Raw genomic sequence first — 23,326 nt, 5'->3', positions numbered from 1 at the left:
CAGCTATATGTTACTTGTAAGAGACTTACCTAAAAATTGAAGACATAGAAAGGTTGAAAGTAAAAGGGTGGAAAAAGATATGCCAAACAAATGCAACCTGAAAGTTAGAGTAGTTGTATTTGTTGCAGGCAAAGTAGACTTTAAAGCAAAAAGCACTAGGGTTAAAGATCATATGTGTATATATTAAAGAAACAACTCACTAGGAAAACACAGTAACTCAAAGCTTGTATGCACCTAATAACATAGCCTCAAAATACATAAAGCAAAAAGAAATAAAATGTAAAGATAGAAAAATGCAGTCATAGTAGTAGATTTTCACAGCCCTTTTTGATGAACCTTATTATATATTAAAATATAGAGAGCAAAATTTGAGAGATTTATAGTAGATATTGGCAAATTCAGTCATATAAGGGGATTTTAATGTATAGAAATTGATAGATCAAACAAAAATATTAGTAAGGCTACAGAAAATCTGGATAATATAATTAACAAGCTTGATTTCATAGACTGATACAGAATGCTACACAACAAATAAGATATATACATTCTTTTCAAAACCACATGAAATAGTTATAAAAATTGGCTACTTACTAAAGCAAGTCTCAACAAATAACAAACGTGCTTCATACAGACCACCTCTCTGACCTTAATTAAATTAGACATAAATAACTAAAAATCTAAGCAAAAACTTGTGTTTAGAAATGTAAAAATATCTATGAATTGAGGCAAAAAAGAAATTATACTCAAAATCTAAATATTTTTTGCCTGGGACAGTAATAAACAGTCTACATATCTTGTGGAATGTAGTTTGAGTGGTGCCCAGCGTGAAAGCCATAAATGTTAAAAAAAAAAAAAAAAAGAAAAATGAAAGAAAGAAAGAAAAAAGAAGGCTGAAATTACTTACTGAAGCCATCAATAATTTTTTTAAAGGTGGCAATAAATCCAGAGAGCAGAAGTAAGAAAATAATATGATATGTGTTAATAACACATAATTATATTATATTTTTATATGTGACATATATTCTTATACATAGGAATATAAGATACATAACAGGATATAAAAGTGAAAATTAATGAAACAAAAAGTAGTATTAATGAAAATAAAAGTTGATTCTTTGAAAATACTAGTAGAAAGTAGAAAGAACACTAGTTAAAAATAAGGAGATCTCTGACTCAACTAATCAGAAGAAAAGATACATATATAATAATATATGGAATTTTAAAAATGGAGATTATGGATAGATACAGCAGAGATTAAAATATAGTAAGAGGAAAAATATGAACATCATTTTGTTAATAAATCTGAAAACCTTAGATGGTATGGAAAGGTTCCTTGAAAAATATAACAGGTAAAAATTGAGTGAAGAATATAAAACCTAAAGCGATCCACAGCCATCAAAGAAATGGAATCAGTAGTTAAAAATCAACCTGGGAAATGTTTATTCCAGACACAGACGTTTTACCAGTAAGTTCTACCAAACATTCAAGGAACACATAATTCCAATTTTATACACACTGTTCAAGAAAATGGAAAAAGAAGGAACATTTACCAGTTCATTTTATGAGGCCAGTATAACCAGACAAAGACGAGAAGGGAAAACTGAAGCCAATGTGACTTATGGATATGGATAACAAAAATTCCTACAATGAAATTAGATATTGACCTTCATTCATTCATCCACCCTTTCATTTGTTCAACAAATATTTGCTGAGCGGCAGCCATGCACCAATAGGCGCTGTGCTAATACTTGGAGAGCAGAAATGGACGGGAGTTTATGGCTTAGCGGAGGAGATGAGCAATAAAGCAAATGATCACACAAGGTAGAGTACATAGAGGACGTTCTGGCAGGATAACAGTGCATACCAAGGGGGATTCAGCTGGGTCAGAGAGGTCAGGGAGTGCTCTTCCAGGCACATTAGTGGAGTAAGAATGGGCGTGGGAACAATGTTTAGGAGGCTATTGCAGGGGCTCCAGTGGGAGATCTGAGATACAGCAGCAGGAAAGGTGAATTTGGGATACTGAGGAAGAAAAACCAACAGACCTTCATGATGGATTGCACATGGGAAGGTGTCCCTCTGGAGAAGGGCCAGCTTTGTCTCTAAGATGACTGGGGTTCTGTTCATTGAGAGAGGGGAACTTCAAAGAGGTTCAGATTTAGGGAAAAAGAGCATGCATGTAGTTCTGGGCATGCTGAGTTTGGGGTAACTTTAGGAAGGCTAAGTGGAGATGTTGAATAGAAAATTAACCAGAGCCTGGGGTTCTGTGGGGAGGTCAGGCTGGAGATTTTGGGTGGCATCAGAATGTACTTAAAGTACATCAGATACTTAAAAACCCATCCTTTGGAGGATCTTATCCAGAGAGGGTGTGTAGCTGGGGGAGAGAATAAGTACCAATATTTAAAGGAAGGGCAGAGGAGGAGCAAAGAGACAGAGGAGGAAAGGCTGGAGACAGAAGAGTCAAACCAGGAGAATGCAGGTATCAAGGATGCCAAGGGAAGAGTGAGTTACAAAAAGGGAGTGTTCAACAATGTCATGGGCTGTTGAGACTTTAAGAGGGTAGAGGACTGACACTGTGCTCCTGGAATTCTCCTGACCCAGGAGACACATTGAGTGAGCCAGAGGAGAAATGCGTAATAATAATAAGCTATTACAAACAACGTAGTGCAAAACAGCAGCAAGAGTGAGTTTTGCGGGACAAGGAAACTTTTCTCTAACCTGGTTATGGCGCTGTTTACTTGACTGCATGCATTTGTCAAAACTCAGAATTACAGACCAAGAAGAGTAAATGTTACTGACAATCAATGAAAAATAAATAAATAAAAACAATGTAGTATTGGCGATTTAAGATCTAACTTTCTCTCAGCCACTGACTTTATAACTGCAGTGCTAGCCCCTCTCAGGGTTTTAATTCAGTTCAGGTCGGGTAGGTCTACAACAGGGAACAAATACACCCCACTCTCGCCTTGTGAAGGACAGAATAAATATGTATGCAGCAGAGCCAAAGGGCAAAGGGCAACAGAAGGATGGCCAGAGCCCCTCTAAGGAACTGACAGGTGGCAGTAGGGTATAGACTGGTAAGCTCCGTCCCTGTGGGCCCCTGATGTAAAATGAGGGGGTTGGATCAGAAAAGGCCTTTCTACCTGATGATCTGTGTTTCTAGTGTAAAAGCCTTCCCCCCACCCCAGAATCCAATTAGCTCTGTTGTCTGCATTTTGTTATTGAGAATAGTCATAATAAACAATTACCATAACAACTGGCTCTTCATCACATGGGACCCTAGAGGATTTGGGAAGCAGCTTGGAGTGACGGAAAATGTTTGGGTTTGTGGTTTAAAGCTTTAAAGTGCCTCTAAAAATCATAGGAAGTAATGACCTGATAACAGGCACAACCCCTATGTAGGCTTGCAATGAAACAGGGACTTTGCCTTGTATTCATTTCAATCCCTCCCCTCACCCTATCAAGCCTGTCAGGGAAGAGTTCTCCCAATCTGGGAGACAGGGAGTTTAAGAGCCTGGTCATTCAAGTTTTGGGCTGGCATTGGGATTTTCCGAATATTCCACTTTTCCAAGACCCACAGTGGACTGGGTACAGTTTTGGTGTTGAGTGTATTCCATTGTGTCCTAATCCTATGAAAATTAATGGAAAAGTGTTAATTAGGCATCAATTCATGCTTAACATTAATCAGAGTATTTGATGAACCACAACTTTATGTTGCCCCCTCATGTCATATTAACTCAATTTATTCTAATAATTTAAAACAATAAGGCTAATTATATCCTTATTGTTGAAGTACCCCTTAAATTGAATCCAGCCTTAAAATCTGCTGGAGAAGTGTGCGATGTTTTGGGGAAGCTACAAAAATCGTCTTTTTGGAGCTTTCAGTGCAGAAAAGGATAAAAACCAGCATTTATTAAGCACCTACTGTGTGCCAGGACCTGTGCTGCACCACACCTCTCCTAAGGTGGCTGAGGTGAGTGTGTTTGAAGCTTCCGGCACCCTCAGCTACTTCCCAGATGTCGGGGGGGCTTGGGCTATGCAGATCTCATGCATTTTTCTGTCTCGCCATAAAAATAATTACATACGTATATAAAACGAACGGGCTGGAAAGGGGTTTCCTGAAATAACCACCCTTTGCAGCCCTCCCAGAGACGCTCCCAACTTCTCACTATATATAAAAATTTGATTCGAACTCCGATCACTCGACCTTGATCCCTATAAACCTATTTTATTATATTCTTTAAACACCATATGATTAACGCGGAAACCCTTTCCTCGGCATTTTCTCACCACTGGAACCGCGTCAGTTTCCTCAAAGTTCCAAAATAACCCTTCCCGGGCACGGATTCGTACCTCTGCCAGGGAAGGGCGGGGAGCGGCGCAAGACGTGCCGGTGTGGAGCGAGAGCCAGAGAGAACTTCCAGCGCGAAAGAAAAATAAAACTTGTGGCTGGTGTTTGTGCGGGAGGGTCTTCGCAATCCTGAAGTCCCCCGATCCTGAGGGGTCTCGGAGGCCGCCCGAGGAGCGCAGGGTTTGGGCTTGATCTCGACGTCCTTGACCTAAATTTCTGCGCGGTGGCTGGAAAAAGGGCGCAGAGCCGGGCGGGCGGCTGGTGCCATCCCCGGATCCCGGCGGCCAGGGCCGGCGAACTTGAATGGAGAGGCCGAACTAGAGAGGGTGGGGGGCGTCTTCTCCCCTGCCCGAGTGAGGAGCGGCGGCGAGCTCCCCGCGCCTCCCCCTCCCCCGATCCACCCGCCCCCCCCACCCCGAGCCCATGTGATCCGGGGAAGTCAGGGTGCGCTCCCCCTCGCCCTGCCTGCCCTGAGGCGGGGCCCCTCGGGCCGCGGGGTTCGCGCACCGCCCCCGTGGGTCCGGCCGCGGGGGGCAGAGTGTGCGCGCGCGGGCAGGCGGGGGCCGCACCGGGGTGCGTGACGTCACCAGCATTGGTTACACGACGTTCTAGAACTCCGCCCCACGTGCGCCGGGGAGGAGGGGGAGGAGGAGGAGGGGATGGGGGTGGGGAGGAGGAGGGGGAGAGGTGGGGATGGGCCGGGGGGGCGGGGACGGGGGGTGTGCGAGCAGCGGGGCTGAGCTAAGCCGAGCCCACGTGTGACGGCTCTCGCCGCTGCCCCGGCTCCGCCGCTCGCAGAGAGATTCGGAGGAGCCCGGGCGGGGGGGAGGAGGAGGGGGAGGAGGGAGCGGGAGATCTCGGGGCTCGGAGCCGGCCGCCGCTCCGCTCCGATCGCTGTGGGGCTCGGTTTTTTGGGGGTGGGGGGGCGGGGGGGCTCAGATATGGAGGCAAATGGGAGCCAAGGCACCTCGGGCAGCGCCAACGACTCCCAGCACGACCCTGGGTAAGTTTCCAGCCGCTGCCCACCGCGCCGCCTCGGGCTCGCTCTCCTTGCAGCGGCGGGGACGGCGGTGCGCGGAGCCGGGCATCTCCCGTGCCCCCCCGCCCCTCCCGCGCGCCCCCACCCCCCCCGTGGAAGTTACACACCTTTGGATTGCATTTCGCCGTCACCTTCTCCCCCACCCCACCTCCCGGCTCTCGCTCGTTCGCTCCCCCCCGCTTTCCTTTTAGCTTTTGTAAGTTACACGTCAAAATGGCCGATCTGACATCGGTGCTCACTTCTGTTATGTTTTCTCCCTCTAGTAAAATGTTTATCGGTGGACTGAGCTGGCAGACCTCACCAGGTAAGGGAGGGAGGGGGGGACGCCTCGGTCCCCCCCTTCTTGGCTTCTTTATTGCTCTTTGTTATCCCGGTGTAGGAGCCCCCCCCCGCCATTGGCTCCCCACTTCTCCTGTGCAAGGTTATTTTTTTAAATAGCAAATCCTTTCCGAGCCCTCTACGCGACCTCTGTTGCCGAATTTCCCCCGCGTGTGCAAACCCCCCCCCAAGAATAACAACAGAAAACTACTTTGGATTTTGTCCTTGATCAAAATTTGCATTGCTTTTTTTCCCCCACACCTTCTCCCCCCCTCCTTCTCTCTCTACAGATAGCCTTAGAGACTATTTTAGCAAATTTGGAGAAATTAGAGAATGTATGGTCATGAGAGATCCCACTACGAAACGCTCCAGGTAAACCATTCCCTTCTGGATTTTGTCTTTATTTTAGAACAAAGTTTAAGTGTTATTTTTGGAGGTGTCTTCGGAAGTAGCTAAGCGGATTTAGAATGGGGCTTAGGCATGTGTCTGGTTTCGAACGTCGCTCCCCCCCCATTAACCCCAAAGGTTATTGTTAATTGCGGCTGAACTCTGGATACAGAGATTCTCATTTCTCCGCTTTAAGTCATTTTCCCGTCGCTTCTTTTTCTCCTGTTTAAAATGACATTCAGCTTCATTCACTTTCCATATAGTTTTTTTTTTTAATGTATGCTTCCCCCACACTCCAAGCTCCCCAAACTCTTAAGCCCCTCTTAGAAAGCTGGATGAATCTCCTCTAAGTGCCGGGGTTTCTTCGGAATAAAACAAAGCGTTAAAGAAAGGGAAGGGGGGTGCGGAGGAGAGAAACTGAGGTGGCGAAAGAGTGGAGACACCAGCGTTCTCCAAGTTACCTCCGCTCGCCCTGCCCCCGTTCCACTTCCCCCATTAACCTTGATGTGTTTCCTTGCGAGGCGGAGGACTGTAGACCGGAGGGGGTGGGGAGGGCAGTAGGGGGTGGGGGGGTGCGTGGGGGCAACTTTTGCTCTCCCTTCTGCATTAGGGCTCACTCCTTGTTGCTCTTAGTGGTGTCACATTTTCTTGTTTGTTTTTCTCCCTCTTTGTCTCATTTCAGAGGCTTCGGTTTCGTCACATTCGCAGACCCAGCAAGTGTAGATAAAGTATTAGGTCAGCCCCACCATGAGTTAGATTCAAAGACGGTAGGTTGCTTTTCGTTGTTGTTGTTCGCCCCTTTTCAGGACCGATCTCGGCATTGACAGCCCTATTTAAAGAGACAGTGCCTTCTTTTGCTTCTGTGTGAGCTAGGTACTTTGAAGCAGAGCTTGCAAAGTTTGCTGCCACTGCTGGGTTTGGGGTTTTCTTTTTAGAGCCTGTCCCACTGCAGCTCCAGATGCTGCCAAGCCTGGGCTTGGGGGGAGGGGTCGGCTTGGGGAGAAGCTATCTTGCCGGCCAAAAGACCATGCAAAGAAAGTCCACCACCGAGCAGAGGCAACTTTTCTTTGTCAGCCCAAAAAAGCCCGCGTTGTTACCAACTGTGGCTGTGGGAATTGGCTCTTAGGAGGCACAGCCTGCTTCAGGGCCCAGAGGGGCAGTGGGCCTGGGCAGGGAGGGCAAGGGGCGGAAGGAGTTGAGGGGGCGCTAATCACGGAGCAGGCAACAGGTTCTTCTTGGGCTTGTTTGGGGAGGTTTGGGTTTGGGGAGGGAAGGAGACCTCCCAGAGCCAAGCTAGGCATCCGGTGGGTGACTCCAGATGGTGTGAAATCTAAGGCCGATAAAGCCTTTGGTTTCAAAGTGAGGTTTTTTTTTTTTTCCTTTTCTTTCTCAGATCCTTCATTTTGAGCGTGGGTACTTTTACAGCATTGGAAGGTTTTAAAGTCCAGTGTTGAGGGGGTAAAAGTCTCTAAGGTCAGAAGAGGGAGGGAAGAAAGTATCAGCGTGTAATAATACATTTAACGGGGGAGCGGGAGGGAGGCGAGTTCATAACCTTTTATTACGGCTCTCCTGCTTTGCCCGTAGGTCTACCAGAATTTCCCCACGGTTTTAAAGCAGGGGCCCTGAGGTGACATCGGGATGCAGTGCTGAGCTGCTGGGGACCTCACCTGTCTGTGGTGCCAGAGTGGGACAAGGCAGGGGAGTCAGATTCTAGTCCCAGCTGCCTGTTAGGAGCTTGGGCAAGTTGTTCCCTGCCTCTAGGCCTCAGTTTCCTTTTCTCTAAAATAAAGCAGTGGGACAAAGTGGTCTCTCCTCAGGTCCCTTTTGGTTTTAACACTGAATGGAAGAGAAGAAAAGCAAAACCTGGCCACCTTGGGTGCCCTTGAATTGATTTTGCAAATTCACCCTGTTTCTCAGATCAGAGGTCAGGTGTGTGCCCCCTACCCTCCAAGAAAAGACCCCACTCTCCACATTTTAAGTTGCTTTATGAATTGCACCAGACTTGTCATAGCTTGTGGCCCAGCTGTTTTGCACTTTCAGATCCTTTAATTTCAGGGACAGTCGTTTGCAAGGTGATATCGGAGGTCTGGAGCAAATTTATCTCCTCGGCTTCTTGGCAAGACGTTTCAAAAAGCTGGTAAAATGAAAGAGGAAAAATATTTCACGGCAACTTTGGGAATTGATTATCTGCCCCTCCGCCCACTCTGGGTAGGAGAAACAGTATTTGATTTCTCTGGTGGCTGGTGGGTCATAGCCCTCATAGAGCCTGCAGATTCCCCTCCCTAATTGTTTTGTAGACATGTTTTGGTCACTATTATTTAGTGTAACCTAGCTTTTGACTTTGTTTCAACGTTCAGTGCAGGAGGCAGAAGCGGTTGGTTTATTGACATGGAAACGAGGATCTTGTTTATCGTTACCTTAAAAGCTTTGTTTAGGTAACGGCCATTCGCATCCCAAATAGTACCCTAGTCTTTTTCTAGAGGATTTGTAGCTCCAGTAAGTAGAGCTGTACCTAACTAACTAATGTTTTCATTTTTGGTAGTTTTCCTTTTTGTTCATTTTTTAAAAACACAGTTGACAGGGATATGCAAAAGGTTGGGATTTGCCGCACTTGACCTGTCGTCTCCTTGGGAGATTGCAGCATGTACACTTGGCACACAGAACAACTCTGATTGTGGTATAACCCGATACAGGAATTCTGAATTGGCTTTGAGTTTTGTAATTTTAGCTCTTTTTTTTTTTTTTTAAGCATTCTTTCTTTACTCCTACCTACCCCCTTCCAGCTCCTGTTTTTTCTCCCTGAAAATGTCCCTCACCTTTTATTCCGCAAACAAGGTGACTTATTATTGCAATTGTGTGCTGATCAGCTAAAAAGAAAAATACTCTGGGGAGAGTGTTTATAAAAAGACATACCTGTCTTACGTTTGGTCAACAGAATGGAAAATCCACACCTGCTGTATTTCTCTTGTCGACAGCTCTAGTCAGTGCTGAATACACCTGTAGCTGCGGTAATGTTAATCTCCATGAAAGGGTAGTTTCCTAGATCAGAGATTTTTGTCTGTTTTAGTTTTTTGCAAAGTAATCTCTCATTTCTCAGGTGATGTTTAAAGGTGGAAAACATGCTGCAAACTTTTATTGAGTCTTTAAACTACCTTAATAAAAGTGGTAAATCTTTATGTCTTAGCGGCTGGGTCCTAGGGGATGTTAAGTCTGGGAACAGAATTAGCTGTGGTGTGACTTCCCCCCCTCCCTGTGCTTTTTTCCAAAGCATTATTCTTCCCTCCCACCCCCATGGCAGAACTGAAAACAAGGTCCAGATTTACATTTTAAAAGGGGAAAATTTTAATATGAAAGCCAAAGCGGATAAATAAATAACTTGTAGCAGTATTCATGCCACGCTCCGTGTTGAATTTTACCCAGAGATTTGTGACATTTAGAAATCTAATGAAAACCAACAATGGGAATATTTTTTTCGTCCCTTCCCTCCCCATATTTTCTATCCAACAACTTTTCCCCCCTCAGATCAGCCTATTAGAGTCAAATGCTTCTGTGGGAATTGTTTTGAGTTTTAAAGCCAAAATCTGAGGTCTGCAGATGTCTGATCTGCAATATTGGATGTTTTTCCTTTCGGATTGGGGTTGGGGTGGGGGGATACCCTAATTGTTATGCTAGATTCTGACTGTGTTTGTTCAGTAGTTTTTTTTTTTTTTTTTTAACCCTCTCCGCCTAATGGTCTTACTTTTCTAGTATGGGTTTAGGTTGCTCTTAGATTTTTACTCTCTGTGATTTTTAAAATTCAGATGCATTTAGCTCCTGTGTTTCTTTTAATTTTTTAGCGTTAATTTTAAGAACTAACTCAGGTGATACGGTTTTTGACACCTGCTTTCTTATGAAGAATAACTACAGAATGAATTATCCTTTTGATTCATCTTGGGTAATTTTACTTTTGCTAAAACTAGTGAGTTCATTCACACAGAGCATCGTGTTGGATGTGGATGGGGAGTTTTGGGGTGGTGTTGATTTAGAAAATTTTTGGAATCCCCTTCCCTAGCTGTGTTGTTCAGTTACCATTGAGGAGGACTACCATCCAATTACCTACTGCGGGAAGAGTCTTCCATGTAATTTTCAGGTTATGACTTTTTTTAATGGCGATGTCCCCATCTCTTCTCCCAGCCATGTATTGCTAATTAAATGTGGGTACTATTTAGTATTCAGTGCCTATAAAACAGAAGCCCCTTCCTAAATAAGAACACATGAGATCTGATGTATTAAGAGCATTGCATATTGAAATACACGGTAGGGCATTTCAGAAAGGCTGGCTATATTTGTTATATTTTGGGAAGGACCATTAAAGTTGAGATCAAACTTTAAGGAAACTTTTGAGTTGCCTGAGAAGTTACTAAAAGTGGGGGTGAAAAGCCTGAGAAATGAGTGATTAATAACTAGGTGATTAATCAGATTTTTTTTTCCTCTCCTCAAAGTACTGCGATTGACTCCGGCTTTTCCATTTTTTCCCCCAGATTGACCCCAAAGTTGCATTTCCTCGTCGAGCGCAACCCAAGGTAAGTAGGAGAATCAGTAATAGGATTTTAGCACTCAGAGATGGTTGCCAAGGATTTCAAGTTTCAAACAGAGCACTGGCAATGAAGCGTTGAAACCTGGTGCACACTGTTTCTTCAGGGTATCAGCGTGTGGCTGCGAGAAGCCAGGCCAGGCCAGGCGCTCCGTAAGATAACCATGCGTCTGTAAGGAAGCATCCGGGATGGGTTCTGAGCCTCCAGTGGGGGGCAGGGGCCACCCAGATCCTTCATGGGAGGACGTAGCTCTGTCTGTTGCAATATATGTGCGAGCGTTCTATTTATTTTTAAAGTGTTGCTGGGATCCTATCAGGAAAAGTTGGACATTTCTTCGTGACTTTTTTGGAGGGTCCTCTTTTGAGGCCTAACAACTTGGAGTTTATGGAGAGGAGTAGAATTTCAGTAAACAGCTTATCCTTCCTGGAAAAACAACTCTGTAGACCCATAAAGCCCTAATCTGACAGAGGAACAGGTGGATGTGCTGGTTTCAGGTAGGCCTTCGCTTTTTCTCAAGTGTGTGGTTAACATCATTTTCACCGAGCTTGCCAGGTGTGGCCATGAGAACACAGCTGCATGAAACCAAAGGTGAAATTTAAAGGGCTTATGGCTTCTACGCTAAATCTGCATTATTTTGGTGGAGGTTGAGGGTGAGAAGCAAATTAGGTTTATTTATTTTTTTAATGGAGGATTGAACCCAGAACCTTGTGCATACTAGGCATGCACTTTACCACTGAGCTCTACCCTCCCTCACTAAATTTGCATTTTTGAATTATACTTTTTTCTTCCCTGTGTAATATTGGAAGAAATAGTTTTTCTGCATCTTTTAAGGGAAAGGGGAAAAGGTGAAGCATTTGATTGCAGGTCATTAAGGGAAAGGGCTGGGGTTTTAACAAATTCAGTTTATTTCTTTAAGCATGGCCTTCCAGGAGTGGAACCTTCTAGCTGTGCAAAAGGAGGAATGGTTTTGCACATTAATGAAGAAGTAGTTAGCTATTGTGGATATTTTGAGAATTTCAGGTTGGAGCCTGGCTTGCGATCCCTCCCTCCCTCCCTCCTTTCATCTTTCTTTCTCTCTCTCCCCCTTCTTTTTCTTTTTTCCATATAATTCTTCTTTCTTCCCTTTCTTTCCCTTCCCTTCTCTCTTTAGAAGGAAACAAATCTCGGACTAAAAATAGTGAAATCTTTTCTTTAGGCACTTTTTCCCCTAATGCTTAAGCAAATAATGGGAATTAATGAACCAAAGAGGTTAGATTATTTCTGTGCTGAGCACAAACTTTGGGACCGTCTTAAGTGTTTAAAGGTTGCTTTCCAAACTGCATGTGATCTTTGACATTTCAGAAGGCTTCCAGGATTAGCAGTGTTTCCTGAGTTTGGAAGAATTGCTGTTTCTTCCATAAGTGTGAATCTTCAAATTTCCAGGTTAGTCATTTGATCACCCCGAACTCGGATCAAATTACCCTAGAGGGAAACTGGAAAAAATCCCTGACTTGGTCAGACCATGGGTTTGACCTGTTTTCTCCTCTCTCTTGCTGCTCCCCACCCCTATTTTTTTTTTAAACCCGGAAGGCAACATTTTATTTTAATAGACTTTGGCAGTTGGTTTTTCAGTGGTGCATTCGACTTAAAAACGAGGCAGAACTTTCCTTGAACTTGTCAAAGTGTGCATCCTCACCGCCCCCCACGCTCCTGCCCCCTGGCATCTGGGATGCTTTAGGTGAATTATCAGACTGTGGATGTGAGCTGACGTTAAACCAGTTGGAGGAGGACATCTTTCCGTGGCATTCTAGGGATTTCATAACAATACTTTACTTTTTATGACACACATCCCTTTCTAAAGCACTTTCCTGTGCATTGTCTCATCTGAATCCCAGGTCCTGCAGCCCTGAGTAAATCACTTGCTGTCAGTTTGCCCATCTGTAAAATGTGAGTGATGACAGTCACTTCCTCAGAAGGCTGTGGTGAAGAGTGAAAGAGCCTGGCCCAGGGCAAGGGCCTTGTGGCTCATTGTCCTCATGAGCACCCCCATTATCACAGTGGGTTTTATCACCATCGTTGTGATTGTTGTTTTCAAGCTCAGCAACCTGTGTGTGGCTCCTGGCTGGGCCACCCATTCATTAGCTGTGAGGGTTTGGGCAAATCATTTAACTTCCTGAGACGTCAGTTTCCCCATTTGGTTGAGTTTGGGTGCAGATTAAATACATTAATAAAAGGAAAGTGCCTGAAAAAAAGACCTAGTGCATGATCATACCATACATGTTACCTGCTGTTTTTATTGTTATTTTTGTGAGGCCCGCGTACCAGTCCTGGGAGGGGGCCAGGAATACTGATAATATTAACTGAATTGACGTGCCAGGCACCGTTGCAGGGACGTGATGTGTATTCACGCGCTCAGTCTTCACCTCCTGCCTGTGAGGTGGGTACTAGCGTTATCTCCATGTTCTGGAGATGGAGACCAAGGCACCTGAGAAGTGGTACCGCGGGCCCAGGACTGGGCCCTCTCCCTTGTGCCTGTCCTGCCGGGTCCCCGAGGGGTCTGGGGAGGAGATGGCTCTGAGTGGTCACCAGGCTGTGAGGAGCAGAACCACAGCCAGCGCCTCAAGACCTTGAAGTTCCATGGTTGGGTGATTCGCCCAACCCCTGTGATGTCATCCCATTGTGTGACACTGTCTGCTGTGTCTCTCCATCCGAGCCCTTGGGGCACCTTTCAGATGGTTGGTGGGGGGGGCGTGTTGCTCAGCTCCAGTGAAGCAGCTGGGGGATTGGTGGGGTGTGGTGGTTGGGAGCTGGGGCAGGTCGGGGAGAGAGGGCCTGGCTTGTCATTGGTTATTTTCCGATAGAATTTGAGTCCAGCCTGCGGCTTTCAGACTGAAGTTAGTGTTGGAGGCCATACCCCTGCTAGCAGGAGTGTAGAACCTTAAGCCTTATTTATTTATTTATTTCTTTATTGTTATCTCCCTTCCGTGCCACTTCTGTGTGTATGTGTGAGGGTCTGAGTGGCCAGGTGAACTGTGCCCCTCCTCGGGGACTGGGCGGGGAGCTTGTCACTGGTATGTCAGTGTGTCTTTCGGTTGAAATTCATTTCTCTGCTTTCTGGCTGTCCCTCTTGGGTAGCACTAGCCAGAGAAATATTCCGTGGAGGTGTTAAAACAAGGCTGGGGGAAAGAAACTGTAACTTAATATGAAAGAAAATCCCTGGCAGAGAAGAACAGATTTCACGTTAGGACTGTCACAATATTCTTTAATGTATCATATAAATAAAAATTTGTTTTGACCAGAATTGTAATGAACAACCAAGGGAAGTGTTTTGAATCCTGCCGTTCATTTCTGCCTCTGTGCAATACAAATGTTCACGTCTCAAGTGAAGTATGAGGGGCATTATTAACTAGTCGAGGGGCGACTCTTTGGAGAGTGAGTAGTGACCGTTAATTAGTTAAGTACATTTTGATCAGAGGAAGATAGGTCTGTTCTGTATCTTTTTCTTTCTCCAGATGATTATTTCATTTTGTAAAATATGTAAGGTTTCCCCCTTCTATCTTTAAATATTAAAATGCTCTGAAAAGATGTCTTAATTTGAAGCCGCTGGAGACGTGGGGATGATTGGGATTGTGTCCTATGCTTTATGAAGGTCGCTTTGGGCAGAAGTGTTGGCTACCTCCAAGAGTTTTGCTCAAGCTTGTGAGTTCTTCCTCTTGCATGGAGAAACCAAGCATCTTGCGGCCAGAGTGAGTCTGGCCATCACTTACCATCTGCCCTCAGTATCCTTGTGTATAATAAAGCATTCCCCACTCCCCCAAGTCGCCGTTTTCCTCCTTAAGTTTTAGAGGCCAGAACCTTATCTGTTGATTGAGGGAGATCTCATTTTTTCAGCCTATTTCCGGTTGCCTTTGGTCACAGCTGGGTGATCGTGGGTGAGTCACCTTGGCCACTGCAGACCTCAGTTTCCTCCCCTTTAAAACAGGGATCGTGAAAAAACACAAAACAAACAAAACAAAACAAAAATGAAACGGATTGTGTAGCGTCCACCTGGAGCTGTTTCCAAGAGGAATGCAAAAATCTTTGCCAAGAGCCTGGCACAAAGTAGCACCCAGCGAATGTCTGCTGATACTGTTATTAGAGAATTATCTTTGTAGAGTAAAAAAATTACGATGGTGGAAATTTCTTAATTCTTTATTGGAATGTAAGCCCCTTGATGGCAGGGAGGTGCTGATGGTTAGTGTTCCCGAACTAACTGTTGGTTCAGTGAGTAAGTTGAACCCAGCCTCTGAAAAAACAGAGGCAGCTGACACAGGGGAAGTTATGTTGGTTGCCCCAGGCCACTCGGCCGAAGTGTGGCAAGGTTGAGCTAGAAGCCAGGTTTTCTTGTTCCCTGGAAGGGCCTGCGTGGAGCACACATCCAGATGGGTTCAGGGCAGCCGGGCGTTTTGCACACGCACCTCCTGTTCCAGGGGAACAGTTTCTTGGCAGCTTCTCAAGGGCGAGGGGTGAGTTTTCAGCATCTGGCCTGCCTCTGCTGCTGTGGGGTGGGTCCTTCTAGCGTCTTGCCATCTCGAATGGTCTGCAGCTGTCATCTGGGCAGCCACAGTTAACCAACCTGCCGCTGGGTTTCTGTCCCCAGCAGGGATGTGGTGGGGTGTCTGTTGCCCTCGTCCGCAACAGCGAGGGCCTTGGGGGATTAGTGGCTTTAGCTTCTTTCTTGTCTTCCTGCGTTCCGGCAGCAGCAGGTGTCAGCTCGGGAGGGAGGGGCACCTCGTCCTACAAATGTCCTTCCCCTGGATTTTGCCTTTTCTCGCAGGCTTTCGTCTCAGTGTTAAGGTCAGTCTGCTGAAATGCCGGCGGGGCCTGTGTTCTGTGTCAGATGTTTTTGGCAGACGGGTGAGACCCCCCCTGCCCCTCCAGGAAAGGAGATGGGGGGAGGAAGGGTCTCTTTGAGGAACCAGCTGACCATCCTGGGTGCCTCTTGAGGCTGCATCCATTCTCCGTGTCCTATCTGGTATATTTAAACCCAAACGTTCTCCGGCCGAAAGCCCTGAAAACATAAAAGGGAGATGGAGCGCATCGTATCTGTCCTGTCTGGTCTGGGGTGTCCATTTACTGAGAGCGCCTTTCATTGTTTCTAATTGCTGACTCTGTATGTGTGTACACCCACTTTGGGGGGATTTAGGAAACCCTCACTGGCTTCCTAATGCTTGCTGAACAAAGTCTAAACTGCTCAGCCTGGTAGGTTAGGTCCTTCAAGATCTGTATGGGGCTCTTTTTCCAGCCTGTTTCCCAACTCGGCTAACCCTTTGCTGCTTAGAACGGTGTGTTCCGCCTTCTCTGAATAGCTGCCCTCTTGTGGATCCCCGTCTGCACTGCCCCTTTTTCTCTCCATGTTTGGTGTGCGAAACAGACCCCTCTTTCAAAGTCCAGCTTAGTCATTACCTTTTCCACGAAGCCATCCCTGCTCCCTCTTGGACGTAATGCTTCTTTCCTCTGGATTTCCACGGCACTTTACCTTTTCTTTGGTTATGGCTCTTCCGACAATAATGATTTAGCCAAAAACATTCATACATCCACTAGGCGTCGGCCGGGCACTCACTCATTTATTCACCAACGTTACTGAGCAGCTGTTATGTGCCAGGTGCTGTGTGCGGGTCGGGGATGATGTGGAGGTTAAGACAAAGGCCCTGCCCTCATGGGGCTTTCAATCCAGTGGGGCAGAGAAGCAGTGAGCCCGTGGACAAGCATACAACATGCTGGCAGGTGTGAAAACCTCTGCAGGGGTGCTTGATGGGGTGGGGGAGGCAGGGACCATGTCTTTAATACATTCAGATGTCACTTTCAGTGTTCAGTAATTTTTTACCAAGTCTCTGCTCAGCACCAGGGACTGTGTTAGGTGCTTTGTTCTGAGTTAGGGTTATTTAGGTTCATGCCGTTATCGCCTCTACTGGACAGTAACTAAAGGCACGAACATATTTTATTAATTCCAAAAAAAAAGAACCCTTAGCTTTTAACAGTGCTCTTTTGCATGCTGCGACCTCCGTTTAGAGTGGATGCAAACTGACAAAGGAGACACAGCACTTGTCTTCAAGGGTCTTACGTCCAGGTTGGGAGGAGGGGGTGTGCGTGTGTCACAGGAGAGGGCGCGGGGAGCCCGGGAAGAGAGGCAGGGGCAGCATTTAGAGGAAGGGAGGAGTGAAGGTCACCCCTTGGAGGAGGTGGTTTTTGCCCCAGATTCTGACAAACAGGTAGGAAGGAGGAATGGCAGGAATGCGGTTCTTTGTACTGGGGGCCAGGAGGTCAGGACGTGCAGTGAGGGGTGTGTGTGTACTGCGGGTGCTCTGGGGCCAGCTGGTGGAAGACCTTGAATGCCAGGCCGAGCAACCCAGTCTGTGCTTTATTTGTTAGGTGCTGGGCAACCTGTTGTGGGTGTGCAGGCTTGCGGGGCTGCTCCGGATGATGTTCTGAGCTCTTTTGGACCCATGTAGAAGCGGGGGTCACTGACAGGATCGTGGCTGTGCAGTTGCACAGAGAACTTCCCACCCTGGACTTGTGCCTTCAGCGTAATTCATCCTGCGTTCTCTCTGGCTGTTGACCCTTTAGAGGAGTGATGTTCAGGGCAGATACCAGTCCTGATCTTCGGCGAGGGCAGCTCCAGAGAGCCCTGTCATTCTCTTGTTTCTGCCTTCTCTGTTCCTCTCCGACAAGGGGCCATGACGTCGGCAAAATTCCACAGTTCTGTGCTTTGTCCTTATCTTGGTTGTGATCTTGACCTGACCGTGGGTAGACATCGCGATGTCATTTCTGGGTGTGGAAATCACAGATTTCGGTATGACACGAATGCCTGTGCCCTGTGGCTCAGTGCAGCCTGACCTGTGACTTCATAGGTGGTGTTGGCTGGGAGTCACCTTTGGCTGGGGGGCTGCCTGGTGAGGGGAATGTGAGGTTTTGGAATCACGACCTCTGCTCTCTGTGTGGTGGGAGAGGTGCGAGCAGGTGTGGTCTCAGTACTGAGCAGCCCATGGTCCCCCGTGGGGCCCCAAATCCAACACGGTGTCCCTGTTTTCCGTCTCTTTCAGGGGTAGATGGCAGCATGCTCCCAGCTGTCTGGAAAGTTACTCTCAGGATGGGTGCTTAGCTACTCTACTTCTTCATTTTATTTTGAGACTTTGAATCATCAAAAAGTAAAACCCTAACTCAGAATAACGCTGTCACACGTTGTGTGTCAGTGTGTTTGAGAAGCTGTACTAAGCCTCTATCTCCTTAATCTCCTTTAATTGAATCCTTACCACCGTCCTTTGGAGTAGTTGGTATTCTTTCCAGTTGGACAGATGGGGAAACTGAGGCAGAGGAGGACAGGAAGGTTTTCTAAGGCCACTGAACTAGTTTCCGGGGCGGCCTTTGGTCCAGAGTCCATCTGAACCCCAAGTCCTTGCTCTCTTCACCACTAAACCCCACTGCGTCCAACACGAGTGGGTAGGCTGTGGGTTCTTGCCCTGTGCCTGACTGCTGTAAAACACTCAGGCTGAGGAACAGAATTTGTTCTACTCTGGCCAGGAAGCTTCAAGTTCGTTTCTACTGCCTATTTTTTTTAAGACCCTGTTTCACACAGTTAAATGCCACTTACTAGCTATGCAGTTTTGGGCAAATCACTTCTGGCTTTGTGCTTCCATTTCTTCATCTGTAAAGTGGGGATTTTAATATTTCCTCCATCGTAGAATTATTAAGGGAATTAAGTGGGCTAGCCCATATGAAGGGGCCTAGGGTGATGTCTGCACATAGTGGGTCCAGTGTAGGCATTAGTTACCTGTTACTATCCCCAGAGATGACACTGCTCGGATCATACGAGGCCCTTACCTGGCAGCTCATGGGTTGATTGGCACTGTTGGCCCTTTCTCGGGGTGGTGGAGAGAACAGCACACTGAGATTTGGAAAAGTCTGTGTCAGTGGCTCGGTCTGCCCCTGGGGTCCTGGCTCTCGCGGGGGAAATAGCATGCATCCTTTACCTTGGGAGTGCTCGATGGGCATGGGGAATGCATTTCCTTTTCTGCCTCTGATGCCTGTTTTTGCTGCTTCTGAGAGTGAGGTCCTGGGGAGCAGCCAGGGGACAGCTAAGACACCGCTGTGTGAGAGGTCTCCCTGCGAGCCTTCTGTCTCCCAGTCCTGGTCTTTATCTGCCTGGGGGTGGTTCCACCAATGACTGATCTGAAAGCATCACATTCATTTATTTGTCACTGGCTGTGACAGGCAAGTTAATGCTAATGGATTCTTTTTTTAGCCTGTTGTCTGGGATGAGTTTCTCCCAAATGTCCTGAAATCTAAGGCATTAGGGGAACGTGTAACTTTTATGGCAGGGGAGGATTTAAAAGATAAATAGGGTTTTGTACGCAAAGACCTTACATTTAGGTTAGGGGTGAGAGTGGCCAAGGAGGGGATGTTGGGCCAGCCCGGAGTCTTCTTTTTAAGAAATCCATTCAGAGCTCTAAATTTCTGTTTCTGTTTCAATTATGTGACAATTTCAAGGGTTTAGAAAAATCTAATAAAATGGTCTTGATGATGCATTCTGGGGAGAGAGTGCTTTAGAAGATCCAGGAGAATAAATTCCTTGGGGGTCAAGAGAGTCTCGTTCCTGCCACCCGGGGCCTTCTTTCGTCTGGGTTTTTACATTTTTATTGTTTTGAAGGGCAGAAAACGGTGTTGGAATGTATTCAGGGCTTCATCCATATCCTCCACTGAAATGAATTATTCTCTTTGGGCAATTGCAAATAGACCGGCCACTGCAATCACTAGCTCTGTTTTTTTTTTTTTTTTTTCCTATTCTTTTAAAGCAGGCCTGTTGTAAATGACTTTCAGAGGATGGTTTGCGTGTGTAGTGATTTTGAATAAAGCACCAAAGAGAAGAAACTGGAGGAGGGGAAAGTGTGAGCAGAGAAACGCTATAAAAGTTTTTTTTTTTTTACTCCATTCCAAGCTTTTGGTAGTTTCCCAAAGAACAGAAGTTTACAACGGCAGCCGGCTTGCGGGAACAAAGTGCAGATGACCTAGTGCAGCAAAATGTGAGGCTGAGTGACATTAATGAGGTGACCTGCTCTGGTGAGAGGGGGGCAGGGGTCCAGTGAGGTGGCAGTTCCCATGACGTGCCCTCAGCTGAGTGTGTCTCCTGCACACGCGTGTGGGCGCCTGTGTGTATGTGAAGATGCGCATTTCTCGTCTTCCGATGAAAGTTTTAACACCAAATCTTGCTCAGTTGGCTGCAGTATTGTCCGCCCTGGAGAGGCCACGTGTGGCAAGTGCCCTGTCCCCACCTACGTAAAGGTAGCGTTGTAAACTGGGAGGCATTTTGCTTTAATGTCTGAGTATCTTGCTGAAGCCTGGCTTGCGAGGCTGACATCACGGAGCTGGGCATGGCTGGAGCACCAGGGCCATGAGTGTGAAAAGTCAGTAACACTCTCATCTCTGAGATGGATTCCAGGGAGTCGGAAAGAGAAGACCTGTTGGCAGAAGGTTTCTATTTTTTTTTTTTAAGCCCTTAGCCTGATAACATTTCATATTGATGGTATAAATGGAACACTGCAACAACTACTTCTTAAATATTTTAGTGCCTTGGACAGTATTCCGTATTTCCATGTTGCTCTTGTGTAAGAATTCCCAGTTACTCAAGAAAAGCTACAGTATTTCAGGTAGATTACCTGGTTGGGAGGTGAGGAGCCTGGGTCTCGCTGCCTTCCTGGACTTTAGGAGGACATACCTGGCTCTGTTGTCAGGCACTTCCAGAAATGAGGCTGAACTCTCCATCTCATTCCTCATCCTGGTGTAAGTAGTGATGGGCAAGTGTGTGAAAAACTGCTGAGAGATACTAAAAAAAGTCAGGACCAGGAGCAGGGCAGAGTGGGTGGAAATACAGGGTGTTTTTTTATTGGTGCATGCCTGTTAGGTTTTTTTTTTTTTTAATCCCTTTCAACTCCGTTCCCTGTGGAATATCTCTCAAATATGTCATTTTGTAGCTAAAGGCAAACAAAAATGTTTAAACTTACACACATAACACTTAATAAAAACCGACCAGTAGGTTCATTGTCTGTTTCATCTGGGGAAAAAGGATCAAATTAGGATGCTTGAACCTAGGAAAAACTTGGGCTGTGACTCTCCACAAGACTGCTACATGTATCTGTTTCCTCTTCTGTTTTCAAAGCAGATAATTGGTTTTAGGGAAGAACTTCTGACTTGATTAGGGGGCCCTTAGGAAATTAAAGTGTGTTTGAATTTCACAAGTATAATTTTAATTATACAAATTTTGCATTTTTCACTAGGGAGCCAGGTTCAGAACTTGTTTTCCTGTGCTAATAGGGGTAGTAAAGCTGATTATGGCAGAATGCCTTACTTAAATCGCTTTGAAAAGAAAAATCCATGGATTTGATCATTGTTTTCCCCCTGCAGTACACGATGTTCAGGTTAACGTCCGTACATGTCCTGTATCCTGGTTAAAAATGATTTTACCCTGGATCCGCACAACTGTAGAACCTGACTGACATAGTGGGGAGTGGCGGTGGGGGGCGACTCATTATGAATTTTTCTGTTGCACTTGCTGAAAGAATTCAATTAAAGTTCTTTTGAGCACGAGTCCTGCCCGGGCAGCTCGAGTTTGGCTCGCTGCCACGTTTGCATGTTGTGATTGCCTTTATCACCCCATCATCCTGTTTGCTGGGAGCCTGTGCCTTCTCGATGTTGGTTCTCCTCGCTGCCCCTCTCCAGCATGAGCCCAAGTGGATTAAGCAGAAGGTACCGTGGAAACAGTCACCGAGTTCTTCCCCAAGCTGCACAGAGATGGTGGAGTCAGGATGATCAGACCCCTGGGCATCCTGGGAGAAGGACTGATTGTGTTTAGGGGGTAGGACTGTTGCTCAGGGCGTCAAGTGTCTGGAACTGCTTTGTGGATGTGAACTCAAGCATCCTCAAACATCTCCCCTTGTACAGGGGCTTTAAAAAAAAAAGTTGCCTAGAGACCAGCTCCTCGGGCCCCCCTGGGCTCTTGTCTTAGGTATGGACAGGAGAGCTTGCATAGAACAATTATTGCCGATAGAGAAATCATGAAACCAGCTTGAGAATGAATTGGGGTCATACAGGTTTGGGGCTGAAAATATTGGGGGGGGTGCTGGAAGCCCCAAATGTAGGCGTGGTCCCACTCCACCCCCCACCCTGCATTGAATCACTGCCTTTGTTTGTTTGTTTTCTTTTCTATTTGAAGTGGTGTGGCTTAGGGTTTAAGAGCATGGGCTCTGGAAACAGGCTGAGTCTGAATCCTTGCTCTGCCACTTAACCAGCTATGTGACCTTGAGCAAGGTATCTAAATATTCTGTGCCTTAGTTTTGTCATCTGTAAAATGGAGACAGTACCTCATTCGTGGGGTTGTTGTGAGGGTTACATGAGTCAACATTTAAAGAAGTTGGGACAGTGGCACACAGTAAGCACGATGATGTGTAAGTTAAGGTATTGTTCAGAAGAGTGGTGTCCTACGGCAGGTTTGGCAGAGTCACTCTCTTGGTAGTTGGAGAATTGTTTTAAAAGCAGCAGTCTTCTGCTTTAACCATTTTTTAAAAGTGTAAATATTTGAGAACTACAAAAAGAGTGTACAATCACACACGTGGATGTGTGTTTGTATATGAATATATACCACTTGAGTGGAATTGCCGTGCAACGTGGATTTGGACAAGCATGTGTGTTACAACAAATGAGGCCTGTGGTTTGATAGGAGCACAGCCTTTGGGCTCACAGGGGCCTAGTTTGATTCTTGCTGCCACTGACTCCGTGACCTTAGGAAGGTGTCTACACTTTCCTGAGTCTCAATTCTGCACCTAAAAAACTGGATGATAGAGTTGTGGGTATGAAAATGAGACTACAGACAAGGCACCTGGTGTATGGTTGACCCTTAGAACATGTTAATTCCTTCTCCTGTGACCAGGGTTTTTTTTGGGGGGGGTTTGTTTTGTTTTGTTTTGTTTTTTATATTTTGAAACTGTGAAAGATGCAAAGTGTTCTGCTTTGGCTGGAGAAGAGGCTCCCTGAAGTCAGCTGATAAGTCCTTAGTGCGTCGAGTAGAGAGAAACAGCCCCTAAGAGGGGGATGTTGGTATCCTTAATCTACCTGACTTTTCAAGGGTAAGGCAGTACTTTTGTTTTGGCAGAGCCTCAGATGGCATCTGCAAGCCTTTGAAGGTGGGCTTGTTCCTCTGACACTTGTGGTCACTGGAAGCGCAGGCTGGATGGGTTGACAAGGTTTGGAGGATGCTAAGAAGGAAGGAGTAACTTCAGGGAAAGAAAGGCTCCCAGCTGTGAATGAGGACAGTTTGGAGGGAGGGAGGAAATTGGAATGGGGGGGTATGTGTTACCTTTTCACAGAACTGTTTATACTTGTGGATGGCATATGAGGCTTTGATCTACAAGCCTTTGGGTCCTGTGGTGTGAGTGGGAGGATGTTGGGCAGAGCTCCAGGTAATGCCCACGGGTCTCAGCCTTCACCTGGTGGGTCCCTGACCCTCAGATCTTGATCGAGGGAGCCCCCAGCGTCTTAGGGCATCTGCAGTTTGCCTGTCTTCATCTCCTTGCTCATTTCCAAATGTGTCCCCTCCATTTCTTAACCCGTTGGGTGGAATCCACCCACCAGGTGTTGCTGGAAATGGGAACA

The 23,326-nt window shown here is 46.3% G+C and overlaps 1 protein-coding gene across 10 annotated transcripts in view; it reads left to right on the top strand.

Moving 5' to 3' along the window:
* Positions 1 to 5,181: 5,181 nt before the first annotated feature.
* MSI2 (musashi RNA binding protein 2) overlaps positions 5,182 to 23,326 on the top strand; it is a 379,910-nt gene continuing 361,765 nt past the window's right edge. For 3 of the 10 annotated variants that reach the window (XM_032498440.1, XM_032498445.1, XM_032498447.1), the window contains exons 1-5: positions 5,183 to 5,351; positions 5,651 to 5,691; positions 5,996 to 6,077; positions 6,775 to 6,859; positions 10,613 to 10,654. In XM_032498440.1, coding sequence (XP_032354331.1) covers positions 5,290 to 5,351; positions 5,651 to 5,691; positions 5,996 to 6,077; positions 6,775 to 6,859; positions 10,613 to 10,654 — 312 coding nt within the window. In that variant the 5' untranslated portion in view covers positions 5,183 to 5,289. Of the gene's footprint in view, positions 5,352 to 5,650; positions 5,692 to 5,995; positions 6,078 to 6,774; positions 6,860 to 10,612; positions 10,655 to 23,326 lie in introns of all 10 variants that reach the window. The other 7 variants (XM_032498441.1, XM_032498444.1, XM_032498446.1 and 4 more) reach the window with 6 other exon arrangements.

This window comes from Camelus ferus, chromosome 16, assembly GCF_009834535.1.
Source record: "Camelus ferus isolate YT-003-E chromosome 16, BCGSAC_Cfer_1.0, whole genome shotgun sequence".
In the NCBI taxonomy this organism is placed as follows: domain Eukaryota; kingdom Metazoa; phylum Chordata; class Mammalia; order Artiodactyla; family Camelidae; genus Camelus; species Camelus ferus.
This window is presented reverse-complemented; position numbering and strand designations above follow the sequence as displayed.